The sequence below is a fragment of the Asparagus officinalis genome, unplaced genomic scaffold, assembly GCF_001876935.1.
Source record: "Asparagus officinalis unplaced genomic scaffold, Aspof.V1 AsparagusV1_Un145, whole genome shotgun sequence".
Taxonomy (NCBI): Eukaryota; Viridiplantae; Streptophyta; class Magnoliopsida; order Asparagales; family Asparagaceae; genus Asparagus; species Asparagus officinalis.
The window spans coordinates 102406-117774 of record NW_017972411.1 but is presented as its reverse complement, the minus strand read 5'-3'; the positions used below and the strand labels follow the sequence as shown (position 1 = coordinate 117774).

Below are 15369 nucleotides of genomic sequence, written 5' to 3'. Positions count from 1 at the left end.
CACTAATAGAAAGTACCAGAAGCCTCCATTAAAGGCTGCCTTATTTTTTACTATAATTGAGAATAGAGATGCATGGACACCATACCATGCAAAATAGGAGCTTCTAGAGGCATTAGCCAGGAGGCCAGTTCATTTGTCGTCCCCCAAGAACATGAATATGAAGATGATAAACAGATTGGCCTGAAAAATACACTCAAGATCAGTCAATAAGCTCAAAACAGAATTAATAACAAACATTACAGGTGCAAATGAACAATACATACATCCATTGGGTCCATCATTGATGACAATTCTAAAGCCATCATTAAGGCCTTCCTGCTTAGCGACAAGCTTGGCAATGTATAGGAGGTAGCCTAGAATCTCAAAGTCTAGTTAATAATATTACATTAGCAGCTTCCATTTATGGGAAAAAACTATGATACTTGAGAAATATGCATCATGTTTTCAGAAATAAATGTGTCCAACACTATCATGCCCATGCCTAGAATCTCAACATGACTCTCTTCTGCCTGTGGAAAACAAATGTACAAAAAAGTCTAGTTAATAATATTACATTAGCAGCTACCATTTATGGATAAAACCTATGATACTCGAGAAATGTGCATCATGCCGGGCACTTGTTCACATTTTCCTGGGCAGTTACCAATTCTTTCTCTTTATTTTTTTAAGAATTATGCATAAGAAAATGAATCTTATGTTACACTTTTAGTTGAAATTATAATATAGTATTAGTTAGTAATTCAGAACTAAATGAGTCCAACACTACCATGCCCATGCCAAGAATCATGATTTTTCCAAAGAGTCGCAGTAAAAAGACTAAACTGACTACTTTGAATAAAGAGGCACTGAACCTAAGGTTGAGACTTCGGTTAGACCCTGAAAAATAAAATTAAGAGTGAGTGCTTGACTAACCAAGGATTATCTGCCACTAACACTAACTGAAAGCATGTTAGTGTTTTTGGAAAATTGACCATTAAATGATGCAAATGATTTTATAAATAATGTACATTGACACTTCCCACCATCTAGATTTTAGAAATTGAACATAGGCCATTAAGCATGATGTTATTGATTGGAATTTCTGTTTAACATTTATCCCCAGGGGGGTGAATATTACTTCGAAACAAAAGTTGATGGATTGGTATTTTATTATTATTATTATTATTATTATAATTACTACTACTACTGCTGCTGCTGCTAACCAATTCTTCCTCTTCTGTAATTGTGATCCCTTTTATCCCTTTATTAAATTGGTCCTGCAGATACAGCCCACTTTGACCTCGTTTATCCTTAGAGAAATTCAAAGAACTACCTATATCATGATCAATGCTTTACGAACACATATACCATTTACAAGAAAAGAAAAGGTCTTGAAAAATACCTTTGAGAGCCCAGTTAATCCATCCCTTACTTTTGGGATGACCAAGATATGTGTAGGTGCTTGGGGAGCTATATCTCTAAATGCAAGAGCCTGATAGACAATTCATAGCATTAGAGCAAAGAAAGTTTTGCCTAATTTTGATTTTTGAGGAATGTAGCATTTATAGGGAAAAAAAGAAAGTAGACAACTTTATGGAGTTTCATAACATCAAAATCAAGGATTTTCAAATGGCTGCTGACAATATAAAAAATAACGAACTCCAAAATTTTCATGAAGAACGATAAAAGATTGTATCCTTGATGAACAAGAGTAACAAATGCAGCACTTAATGTACAAAATAATCCAGAACAATTAAAGTGAGAAATCCATGTATGGACAAGTTTGCCAATGACTGACTTCTCCTACAATACAAACTAATTGACTTAATTCATTTACTCAGTACTTCTAAGAATCATGTGCATCCTTGTTTCCCTCGACAATCAGTTGTCTCTAGAAATTCCGGAATCCTTATGGCTATAGCAGAGCCCGTTAATAATCTAAAAAGATGGACATAACTTGCAGTATGGACATTACAGCAGAAAAACAGGATCAACAGTGACAACCACAACACCTTAGGTTTATGTTTTTAACTCTGATATTACCATGTCTATATTTCGATTTTACAATTTTATTAAATAGATGATAGTTGGGAAATCCAATAGAGACCATTACCTAAAACAATGGAGATATCTTGAAATATACAAATTACAGCAGAGAAACAGGATCAACAGTGATGACAACAACAGCTTCGTTCTGTTTTATCAGGGTACTTCTAATATAGAGCCGCACCTGTACCCGGCAAATGCCGTAGCCATACGTGTAGTTGACATTTCTTGGACACTCCTTAAATACATGCATATATGTATTCAGACCTATACTCAATTATATACAATGCATGTTTAATTTAAAACACTTGACAGACACTTCTTGGATACATATCCTACATTTCACATCCATTTTTGTAACTTGTTGGATAACGATCAAGTTCGTTTCAGCCTTATCTACGATTTAAAAGGTTTACATAAATAGCTCAGAACTATGACTATATTCCATGAATTTCAGTCGTGTTCTACCTTTTACAAACTTGATATATGTTTGGGGTAAAAGTTGATATCTTCATTGTTGAATCTATTACACATTTATCGATTACATATTCAAAGTAAAATTAGTCTTTTTATAAGACTTTCTTACACAATGAAAATAAGAAAAATACAACTCTCGTCAAACAGCGCAGAGATCGTTTATCGGTCTTCTGTTTGCGTGGGATCTTAACCTGTGACGGGGCCGTTGATATCCGTGGACCATCAAACGATCAGATCAGATCCGGAGCTTCGTCGATTCGCGAAGGAATCAAGAAGCCGAAGCGCTTATCTCGGCAACAGCGAGATAATTGCTCTTCTTAAGATCACCGCAACGGGGTAATCTTAAGGGACGAACCGGGCTGCAGATCTGACGAACTCCTCTTCTTTATGACGAAGAATCCGCTGAAGTCTCCTCCTCCTCTCTGAAATTCGTGGCTCTTCAGTCCTCAATCCGGCAGGGCTTCGTCAACGCTCAAGAATTCCAGCTCTGAAAAAAATAAAGGTCCTGGGACTGTATTTATAGACTCCGGGGGAATCTAGATGGTTAAAACTGCACAATCAGCGAAAAAACCACTTTTTAGGGCTACGGACACCCTCGGGCGTCTCGGTGAGGCCGAGACACCCTTGGGTGTCTCAGTTGGGCCAAACCGAGACACCTTGAGGTGTCTCAGTTGAGCCGAGACACCTCGGGGTGTCTTAGCTTAAGCTGAGACTACCGTTTTATGCTCTGTTTTTGCATTCGCCGTATTTTCCTCGTCCGGACTCGGAATTATGTGGTTCAATATGCGTTGGAAAGCCGACGAGGAGATCTACAGGCTCTCATGATTGAATCACATGGAATAACTGAGAAACGGGGGTGTTCCGCCTTTCGTAAACGACGTGAGGCTCCCGATCAGCTTTCGTTTCCGTTATTCCGAAGTTTCGTTGCTTCGTTTGACCCGTCGACTCACTTCATGTGTATGTCATTGTCAAATAAGCTCTTGTAACTCAAATACTAACGTTCATCGTCTTCTCTTTATCTCGAGACGCGTGCGGGGATCTATAGGTAATTTTTGACGCCTACAATATATCCTATACTCACACCCATATTCGTACCCATGGTCCCATGCAACATAGGCGTAGGTTTATGTTTTTAACTCCGATATTAACATGACTTTATTTAGGTTTTAAAATTTTATTAGATAGATGATATTTGGGAAATCCATTACATTAAATTCTTTTATGTTTATAAACTCGTATGCATAAGTATATTTCTTCACCATAGTGCTTGACATTTACCCAATATCCGACCATGTTGACCAATATTCACTATCAACCATGTGATTCCTCTAGCCCCCGTGTACCCAACATCCACCATTTTTAATATTAAACGTGAAACTCAATCTCAAGGACTGCACCTAAACAAGGTTAGACCTAAACTACATAGGCCTCTTAGTGAGCGACCTTAGTGCCAACACAAAAAAGAAAAAGAAGAAAATGGTTGTCTGGTGCTCGGAAAACATATTCTTATACAACTGAGGAACTAGAGACATCATCAACATAGCTATGTCTAATGGAAAAAATGACTCTAGCAAGGACAGATCTAGAAATTTTTTCCTATTGGAACATACTTTCAACTATGCATAGCAACAATAACAATAAACCCTTTATCCCAAATGTTTGGGGTCGGCTTCATGAATCCTATTATTCTATTCAGTTCTATTATGGGTCATCTCATCCATTAAGTTAACCATAATTATATCCTTCTTAATTGCTTTCAACCAATTCTTTTAGGTCTACCTGTAGATCTCTTTACTCCATTAACTATAATACTATCAATTTTCCTAATCGGTGCACTAAAAGATCTCTGTTGTATATGACTAAATCATTGTAATCGATTCTCTCTCATTTTATCCTTAACAGGAGCAACTTTTAATTTACAAAAGAAGCATTCATTTCTTATCTTATCTTTCAGACTACATTTAGATTTTATCCCCGGAATACTAGGTATTGTACTCCCTAGACTATAGTATCGAGATTGTATTATCATGTGACTATTCTTGTCCCATTCAATGTTTATTTTCACACAGACTGACACTCAGACTAACTTGAAATAATCCGTACTAATGTTTGTTTTTAGAGGAATTATAACCATTCGGACTAATATCATAACTAGAATGACCTTTTGCCCCCAAATCAACTAATATCATATCAATACATCTATGAGGAAAGATTCAAAATTTTGAGCATGATCTTGTCTAAAAGGTCAAAATACACTTGAATCATTTTTTTTAAATTATAGAATATATTTCCTTACTACTATCTAGCATGAAATAATGAAAAAGATATTATCCATTAAAGCAATGCTGGTAGCATTCTTGACCATCACATATTATTTAAAACCAATTTTAGAAACGTCTTATGCAATCTTGGGTGAGGGAAGGGACGGTCTTGTTCCACACTAGTTATCCTAAAATATACTACAGATTGATCATTTTTCAAGTGAAACCAATCTGCAGTATATTTCAGAAAATAAGCATAGAACCTAACTGTCAAACATACATGATATGTATAAAATATGATTGGGCATATTAAATGAATGTCTATAATTTTGCGAGAAATAAAGAGTCTTAAGAAAGGAATTATATAGAAGAAAATCTACGGCAAAGAACTGTGTGCAGAAAAAAATTGTAGAAAAAATATAGATCGCAGAAAAAACAAAGAACTAAAAGGGCGCATGTTTTTTTTTAAAAATATTAACACCCTAACAGATGATTAATACCTTGACTATAAAGGTAGGAGTGAGGTGTATTTAGTTACTCCTCATTTTGGATATTAAGTAATTCTTACTTAAAAATAGTATGGACTGGATAAAAAAACAAACATAGGCTAAGGAGAGTTCGGACTATTTTAAAATAGCAATCTCACTATCTAAAAAACAAACATGGCCTTAGTGTATACCCACAAGATCATCTCAACATTCATATTTCTGCTACATTCATCTTATGCACATATTTTCTAATTGCTCAACATTCTAATACATAAAACATTGTTGGTCTTATAACCGTCTTATAGAATTTATTTTTTAGTCTTATAGATATTCTACGACCACACAAGACTCTTAAAGCACTCTTCCATTTTAGCCATCCTGATAGGATTCAATTGACAACATCATCCTCAATCTCACCATCACGCTAAAAGATCGATCCTAAATTAATATTCAAATATGCATATAAATTAATATTTTATGATAGCGATAGAGAAGTGCTTCTAAGCAAGGAGAAGTCCTCCTTGCTAGCAACGACAAAGAAGATTGGAGACTTATTGAAACTTAAAAGCGAGATGGTTTGAAGGTAAATAACAAGCGCAAGACAAGTCGATGGGGGCAAGGAGGTTCAGGAAGGCGGAGGAAATGTTAAGAGCAAAGAAATTTAGGTTTAGCTTTGTCAAATATTTAGCATATTGTTACCACGGTCTTAGAGATGGAGAGGAAAAGGTGAGTAAAATTGCAGCAAATAGCGCAGCAAATACGACTCTAATCATGGTTCCGGGCTCCTTCGCAACTATTTTGGCTATTTGTGCTGGCGAAAAAGCATTTTGTGCGTAATTCGCTCACAACAGCGGCCATTAGCACGCAATAGCAGTCGACAATGGTAAATAGTGGGGAAAATCTATTTTCACCCACTTTAGACCGCTAATTGAGTTAGATTTTTTTAATAAACCCGACCTAGCTTGCACTAACCCGCCCTACACCTAAGTTGCATGGAAACAGGTATGGGTGTGAATACGGGACACGGTAAAACTTAAAATGTAGGATACGGAGACATAGCTGTATATGTTGAATTAATAATGTACATGAGATATTTTTTTGGCTTGATCACATTTTTAAGTTTCTTTTATCATATTGATTATCATAAATTAGAAACTACTCATTTTTTTACTAGACATCCAAACGACCCATTAACTATATAGTTTTGAACTTGGGTATGGACTGAAACGAACCCGACCGATATCTAACTAGTTTCAAGAAACGGATGTGAAGTGTAAGCTATACGTTCAAGAAGTTTTTGACAAATGTTTTAAATTAACACATATATCGTATAATTGAGTACATGTTATAATAAATGCATGCATATATTCAAGAAGTGTCCATAAAGTTTGAGTACAGGAAAGTATCGGATACGTGTCCGGTATAGGTACGGCTTCATTATAGAAGTACCCAGGTAACATAGCCCTACACCTACTTGATAACCTCAAACCCCTCTCATTTCTCTCTCTCCTCTCGTTTCTCTCTCCCCTCACACCAACCTGACCTGTTGCCAAACCTCAAAACCCTAAACACGCTCTCATCGCCTCCGACCGCCTCCTGCCGACTCCTCCCAATACCTCCTCCAAAATGTAGGATACGGAGACATAGCTGTATATGTTGAATTAATAATGTACATGAGATATTTTTTTGGCTTGATCACATTTTTAAGTTTCTTTTATCATATTGATTATCATAAATTAGAAACTACTCATTTTTTTACTAGACATCCAAACGACCCATTAACTATATAGTTTTGAACTTGGGTATGGACTGAAACGAACCCGACCGATATCTAACTAGTTTCAAGAAACGGATGTGAAGTGTAAGCTATACGTTCAAGAAGTTTTTGACAAATGTTTTAAATTAACACATATATCGTATAATTGAGTACATGTTATAATAAATGCATGCATATATTCAAGAAGTGTCCATAAAGTTTGAGTACAGGAAAGTATCGGATACGTGTCCGGTATAGGTACGGCTTCATTATAGAAGTACCCAGGTAACATAGCCCTACACCTACTTGATAACCTCAAACCCCTCTCATTTCTCTCTCTCCTCTCGTTTCTCTCTCCCCTCACACCAACCTGACCTGTTGCCAAACCTCAAAACCCTAAACACGCTCTCATCGCCTCCGACCGCCTCCTGCCGACTCCTCCCAATACCTCCTCCCTTATCTATCTCCTCTCACCTCCCCTCATAGTCACCACTTCCCGCTCCAAAACCCTAACCACCTCAACTCCATCAAAACATCATCGAACATCTGCAACTCCACCAACAATTCCTCAACTTTAGCAGTTCCATCACCCCCTCAACTCTTCATTGTCGCCTCCACCACCTTCAAATCGATGACGGCAAGAGCAACGTAGATCAGCAAGTACTTTTTTGCTTTTTCTTCTTCTTTTTTGTGATTTATGATTTGATTATATAAATTGACAGTTAATTAGTGATTTTGAGATTTTTCTTTACTTTTTCTTATTTTTTGAATATTTATACATATTTAAATTGGACCGTTATTTGACTTTGAGCATTTTGCCGCTATAGCCCCAAATAACATTAGCAATATCTCACCACTGTGCGACACAATCTGTTATTGATAACCTTGGCCTTAAGAAATAAGGCTTAATTGCACTTAAAACCCATATAGTTTCCCCTACTTTGCAGTTTGCACTTATATATCCTCCAATGTTTTTGATAGCATATACCCAAAGTTTTTACAATTTGCACTTTAGTATATTATTAGTTATGCCACGAAAATTCTCATGCTCATTACATATGCTGTTAAACCTATCAAAATCTTATTTTAAAATAGAATCGGGATAGGTTTAAAAAAGAATTACAATAGTTTTAATAGTAAATTCAATAAAAATTAAGGGTTAAACGGTTCTAAATTTAGCATATGAGTGTCGCATGAGAAATTTCGAGGGGGGCATTATCGCGTTTGCATGACTGAGAGTATTTGAATGCAAAATTTAAAAACTTTAGCGTACATAAGTGCTGTGAAAAACAAGTGAGGGTATTTAGGTGCAAATTAGGGGAAACTATAGGGTAGCTAAGTGCGTTAAGTCAAAAAGTAATTGAGGAATATGAGTTTTAATAGGTGGGTTTTGGGTTTGAGTTTGGTTGTGATGTTGTTTTTAGCAATGCGTACATAATCAGCCCTGAACAAGTGAACTTGCACTCAGTTTAGTTCATGAACCATATTTACACAGAAGATCAAGCCATCTGATACTTAGCCAAACAAGCCATCTAAAGAAATTCTTGTATTAACTCTGATACTAACAAAATCATAATGTTCCCAGTAGGCTATTCAGAAATCATTCTAGGATATTGTTCTCATTACTATATAGATTCTATACTGACCTCAAATGAACACTACGTATACAAGACTTAGCAAACTGAAGCATCAGCATCCAAAATGTAGATACGTAAACTTGTGAGCAATGAAGACCAAGAACAATGGCATTTGCATAGGACTTTATGAATCATGAAACTATAGCATAATTTATTTGCCGCTGCAAATTTTAGATGTAGCCTATTAACTTCAAGTCTGCTATGATGGATGGTAACCAATCAAGAGCATGAAATGTACATCATATGTAAGTAACAATTATGGTTTTAACATCAAAACTCCAATTCACCTTTCCTCCCACAAACATTAAGAACATCGAACCACATGTCCACCAACAATGGTGCACCAGAAATGAGAGAAAGGGTAAAACCAAATTGATAATATAAACTGTTTCCTATCCTAACCCTTTCAGAGAAATGGTGTAGCAAATAATGCATTTTATCAACATCAACAACCTGATTGAGTCAAATACTTGAGCATTTATATATATCATGTGATCAAAAGCAGAAACAACTATTAACCTTTTCATCCTCATAAACCACAGTGCAAGGGATTTCTTTCTTAATAATTTTGTCAAATCTGCATAAAAGAAAAGCCCATTATCAATTGAAAAACATCAGTAACATGCCTAACAGTATTAAAAACTAAAAACAACTACCATTTACATGACAAAGAAAACTAACCTGAAGAAAACAGAAGGTAAGAGAGCAACAATCTAAAGTAACTATCCTCCAATTGGACAAGAGATACATTTTAAATAAAGGTAAATTTCACAAATATACCATGAACCATTAGATTTTGCACAGAATTACCAGAAACTAATTTTTGACAGAAAAAATGACTATTTTTTTAAATGAGCAAAAAAGTATCACTACCAGAAAGCTATATCCTAGCTTTGTGATAATAACCTGAAAGTACATGGCAGTTATCTAACAATAACGTAAAGTCCATGGTACTTCAGTGACTTTATCTAAAAATTTATGGTGACTTTGTAAAAAACATAAATAAATGTTCACGTATTTAATTCATGGGTATGTTTTTTGTTGCAGCGGAGGGACTTCACAGATACAAAAGATATCTATACAAGAGTGGATAAAGAGAACAACACACAAGGATTTAACGTGGTTCGGTTAGTATGACCTACGTCCACGGGCGAGAACAGCAGAGAACTTCACTAATCATCAAAAGAAAAGATTACAAAAGAGGAGACCACTCTCTAACCAGAGACTCTCACAAAGAAAGAGACAAGATCTTTCTATCTCACTCTCTTCTCTCTCTCTTTTCTGTATCAAAACTCTTGCTTTGATGTCTCGATGCTATAAACCCTCTCCCCTCACCCCATTATATAGCCATAAGAAAATAATAAAATAATACAAAGGAGTAGGTGAGTGAAGAAATTTGAATTGCAATGTTTGAAAAAACAAACTGTCGAAAGTGAAAGTGAGAAGGCAACTACTTTTGGACTTATTCAAGTCACGTTTACAAATCTCCATATTGACTTGAATATGAAGATCTTCTCTAAACTCTTGTTGTCTCGCTAGAAGCCCCTTACGGGCTTAACATCCGTTTTGTCGAACTCCAAGCAATTCGAGACAATGCTCGAACTTGCGCAAAGGTACGGGCTTCGTCATCATATCTGCTGGATTATCTGCAGTACCAATCTTCTCAATCTTGATGATTTTAATTTCTCTAATAAAATGATACCTGACATTTATATGTTTGGTTCTTTCATGATACATCTGATGCTTCGTCAAACTTATAGCACTCTGACTGTTACAAAACACCGTAGTAACACCTTTGTGTAAGCCGAGATCTTCAACCAAACCTCTCAACCAAATAGCTTCTTTCACTGCTTCTGTCGCTACCATATACTCTGCCTCTGTGGTAGACAAAACAACTACCGACTGTAGAGTCGCCTTCCAACTAATGGCACTACCTGAAATAGTGAATATATAACCTGTCAATGATCGTCTCTTATCCAAATCGTCCGAATAATCTGAATCAGAATAGCCAAATATTCTACAATCTGAGTATGTGTTCCTACCAAAATTCAAACCAATATTAGCAGATCCTCTTAAATATCTAAGTATCTATTTCACAGCCTATCAATGGACCATTCCAAGTTTATCTATATACCGACTCACAACACTGACTGCTTGTAAAATATCTGGACGAGTGCAAACCATTGCATACATAATGCTTCCAACTGTACTCTCATAAGGAACACAAGACATGTACTACTTCTCCTCAGTATGAGGTGACAAATCTGTTGAAAGACGAAAATGAACAGCAAACGGAGTCTTCACCGGCTTGGCATTAAGCATGTCAAATCTCTCCAACACCTTCTTGATGTATTTCTCCTAAGATAGGAATAAACTTCTTTCTTATATGTCCTTGTGGATCTCCATCCCCAAAATCTTCTTTGTGGCTCCTAAGTTCTTTATCTCAAACTCATGTTTGAGTTGAGATTTCAACTCGTTGATTTCTGACATATCTTTAGCTGCAATCAACATGTCATCAACATACAAAAGTAAATATACAAAAGAACCATCATTGAGTTTTTTATGATAAACACAACTATCACATTTACTCCTAGAGTAACCATGCTCAAACATAAAAGTATCAAATCTCAAATACCACTGTCTAGGAGACTGTTTCAACCCATAGATAGATTTCTTCAACCTGCACACATGGTCTTCTTTACCTTCAACAATAAAACCCTCTGACTGATGCATAAAGATCTGCTAATTAAGCTCACCATGTAGAAAAGTCGTCTTCACATCAAGTTGCTCAAGCTCCAAATAAAAATGAGCAACCATGACAAACAACACGCGGATTGAGGTATGTTTTACAACTGGAGAGAATACTTCATTGAAGTCCACACCTTCGGTCTGACTGTAGCCTTTAGCTACCAAGCGTGTCTTTGTACCTTACAGAATCTGTATCCGGAACTCCTTTTTTTTTTTGAAGACTCATTTACAGCCAACGATTTTCTGTCCCCTTAGTGGCTTCACTAGCTCCCATGTCTGGTTCTTGTGAAGAGACTTCATCTTTTTAGTCATCGTAATAGTCCAATTTGTAACCTCATTGCCACTAATAGCCTTCTTATAGGTAGAAGGCTCTGGAACCTCAATCAATTCTGCTATACTCAAAGCGTAAGCAAGCATGTCTGCATAGCGTTGAGGAGGTTGGATCTACCTTTTTGTTCTCCCGGTGGCAATATTATATTGTTGTTCTTGCGGTGTATCAGCATCTGAAGTTGAACCTTCCGCAGTATCATAGTTCAACATGAGCGCCCTCAAACACTCTCTTTGAAGTTGAGCTCTCTTGCTCCACCTGCTTGCTAGACTCCTTTTCAGTATCTATGGTATCAATAACAAAATCCTTTCTCGGGTGAAGTATGGATTTCTCATCAAAAGTAACATTCCTACTAATAATAAACTTAGGTGACTTAGGATCAGAACACCACAATCTATATCTCTTCAACCCAATAGCATATCCTAGAAAGATAGCTTTCTTTGCTCTAGGTTCAAGTTTACCATCATTAACATGAAAATAAGCAGGGCAACCAAATACTCTTAAATGAGAATAATTAGCAGAAGCACCAGACCATACCTCTTCTGGAGTCTTGAAATCAATTGCTGTAGAAAAAGATATGTTTACCAAATAACAAGCTGTATTAACTACCTCTGTCCAAAAGTCTTTTGGCAAATCGACATTAGAGAGTATGCACCGAGCTCTCTTTAAAAGTGTTCTGTTCATTCTTTCTGTAACTCTATTTTTCTGTGGTGTATGCCAAACTGTACGATGACGCATAATACCTTTATTTTTGCAAAACTGGTTAAAATTTGTGGAACAAAACTTTATCCCATTATCGGTTCTGAGGCGCTTCACTTTCTTTCCTGTTTGCTTCTCAATCATAACCTTTCATTACTTGAAGGTTACAAACACATCACTCTTATGCTTCAAATGATACACCCAAACTTTTCTGGAATAATCATCAATTAATGTCAGCAGAAAACGAGCTCCACCTTTTGATGACACTACTGCAGCACCAGTACTAAAAGATACTCTATGGTGTTTACCGAAAACACAATGCTCATAAAAGTCTAATTTGCTGGTTTTCTGACCACAAAACAGACCTTGTTTGCTCAATATATTCAGTTCTCTCTCACTCATATGTCCTAACCGCATGTCACAAATGTGTAGTGTATGAATCTGAATCCTCTGAGGATGACACTACTGCAGCACCGGTCATTGTACTGCCTTCAAGGATATAGAGGGTATTTACCTTCTTTCTTTTCATCACAACAAGAGAGCCTTTATTTACTCTCAAAACTCCACCTTCAGCCTAAAACTTAAAACCATTTGAGTCAATAGTGCCTAAAAAATGAAGTTCTTTAACTATGGAATGTGACGGACATTGCTCAATGTTCTAACAATATCATCATAGGTTCTAATCTTAATTGATCTGATACCAACAGTCTTACAAGACATGTTATTTCCCAACAAGATATTCTCACCATCGATAGACTGATATATGACAAACCAATTCCTATGCGGACACATATGGTAGGAACAACCCGAATCAAGAATCCACTCATCTTGTGAATGAGTATTAACACTAAATGAAAGAACTTCATGTGAACTAAAAGACTCTTTAGTTACAGTGGCAACTAAAGGTTTTACATCCCCAGACTTCGACTGTGAATTGTTCTTTGCTTTGAGCAGACAATTAGGTTTTATATGCCTATATTTGTGACAGTAATAACATTCAACATTTCTTCTTAGCCTGGACTTTGATCTAGACATGTTTCTAGATTTGTCACTACCACCAACACCATTTTCAGGACGATCACGAGCGAACAAGCCTTCAGCTTGATCCTCTTCTCCTACGACAGACACTTTCTGTCTTAACTCTTTTGAATATAAGGTTGATTTGACATCCTCCAAAGAAAATATATCTCTACCATATAACATGCTATTAACAAAATTCTCATAAGAATGAGGTAATGAACATAACAAGATCAGTGTTTGATCTTCTTCGTCGATTTTAACATCAATATTCTTTAAATCCATAAGAATAGTGTTAAGTTTATCTAAGTGGTCTTTAATTCGCATATCTTCCTTCATAGGAAGGGTGAAGAGGCGTTGCTTTAAGTAAAGCTTGTTCGTCAGAGATTTCGTCATGTACAAGCTCTCCAACTTGAGCCACAAGCCGACGGTAGTATCTTCATCGGCAACCTCCCGCAGGACCTCATCGACCAAACAGAGTTGTATGATACTATGCGCCTTCATCTCCAGCTCTCTTTTTTTATTATCGGGTATAGATTCTGGCAACTTATCCTTTCCGGATAAGGCCTTGAACAGTCCTTGTTGTAGTAGGAAAGCCCTCATTTTTACTGTTCACAAACTAAAGCTGTTTCTCCCATCAAATTTTTTCACTTTGTATTTCGCAGAAGACATCTTGAAGCCCACTAGAACACTAACTGTAATTATGAACAGTAACTGAACAGTAACCATACGTATGAATATTACTCGTACGTATGAATAGTAATCATACTTTTGAATAGTATCGTACTCGTGAATAGTATCCTACACATTTAAAGAGTAAATAATAATCTAACTTATTTTCTGATGTGGAGGATCCACTTTTAGTGGCAACCACAGAGTATACGATAAACAGATACACGTACTCTAAGTTAGGCTCTGATACCAGTTTGTTACAACGGAGGGGCTTCACAGATACAGAAGATGTCTATACAAGAGTGGACAAAGAAAACAACACACAAGGATTTAACGTGGTTCGATCAGTATGACCTACGTCCACGGGCGAGAACAGCAGAAAACTTCACACCAAAAGACAAGACCTTTCTATCTCACTCTCTTCTCTCTCTATTTTCTGTATCTAAACTCTTGCTTTGATGTCTCGATGATGTAAACCCTCTCCCCTCACCCCCTTATATAGCCATAAGAAAATAATAAAATAATACAAAGGTGAGTGAAGAAATTTGAGTTGCGATATTTGAAAAAACAAACTGCCGAAAGTGAAAGTGAGAATGCAGCTACTTTTGGACTTATTCAAGTCACGTTAACATTTTTGATAGTATATGGTAAAGTTTTGCTGACTTTAAAATGCAAATCTAATTTAGCATATTGATTATTTAGATAATATAATCGTAAAGCTATCAGAACACAACATGAAGATTAATACAAAGTGTTTCGATCTAGATCGTCAATGAACAGACTGCTCCTAGCCATTATGATGCTTGATCAGTTTTTTTATTTAACTCAATTTCTAAGATTTTCTCAAAAATCACTCTCTCCCTCGACCTTCAAAGGGTCATCATTGATTGACAAATCTTGTTGGAAGAGGAAGAGTACCCCAAATGTGTTAAAAACTACAACTGACTCCTCATTTCCCCATTTACTAAACCCTAACATAAACAAAGAACAAAATTATAATCACATTTATACCCTATTACCAAATCCAAGTTTTGCTCATCCAACATTTAGCACACCCACGTCAATAACAACAATACCAAAACAAAATCTTTGCCTAGCGTCACAAAAGATCGAGTCTTTCACCGTTTTCTGACATGCCCAGATGAAAATTTTCAAATGGGTCAACGTCCAAAACAAAATTAAAGTCAAAGAAACAGGAGAAGAGCATCTCACATAGTGGGGCCATCGGTCGGCGTAGCAGAGAGAGCGGCCTCCTTCTCAG

At 36.4% G+C, this 15369-nt stretch overlaps 1 protein-coding gene across 1 annotated transcript in view; it reads right to left on the bottom strand.

The window, feature by feature from the left end:
• The window catches only part of LOC109827323 (14 kDa zinc-binding protein-like), a 23734-nt gene that overhangs the window by 203 nt on the left and 8162 nt on the right, over window positions 1-15369 (bottom strand). The window contains exons 3-8 of the mRNA XM_020394314.1: window positions 15321-15364; window positions 9164-9221; window positions 1382-1471; window positions 482-509; window positions 264-353; window positions 1-180 (exon numbers count right to left, since the gene is read on the bottom strand). The exon at window positions 1-180 is cut by the window's left edge and continues 203 nt beyond it. Coding sequence (XP_020249903.1) covers window positions 113-180; window positions 264-353; window positions 482-509; window positions 1382-1471; window positions 9164-9221; window positions 15321-15364 — 378 coding nt within the window. The 3' untranslated portion in view covers window positions 1-112. The remainder of the gene's footprint in view (window positions 181-263; window positions 354-481; window positions 510-1381; window positions 1472-9163; window positions 9222-15320; window positions 15365-15369) is intronic.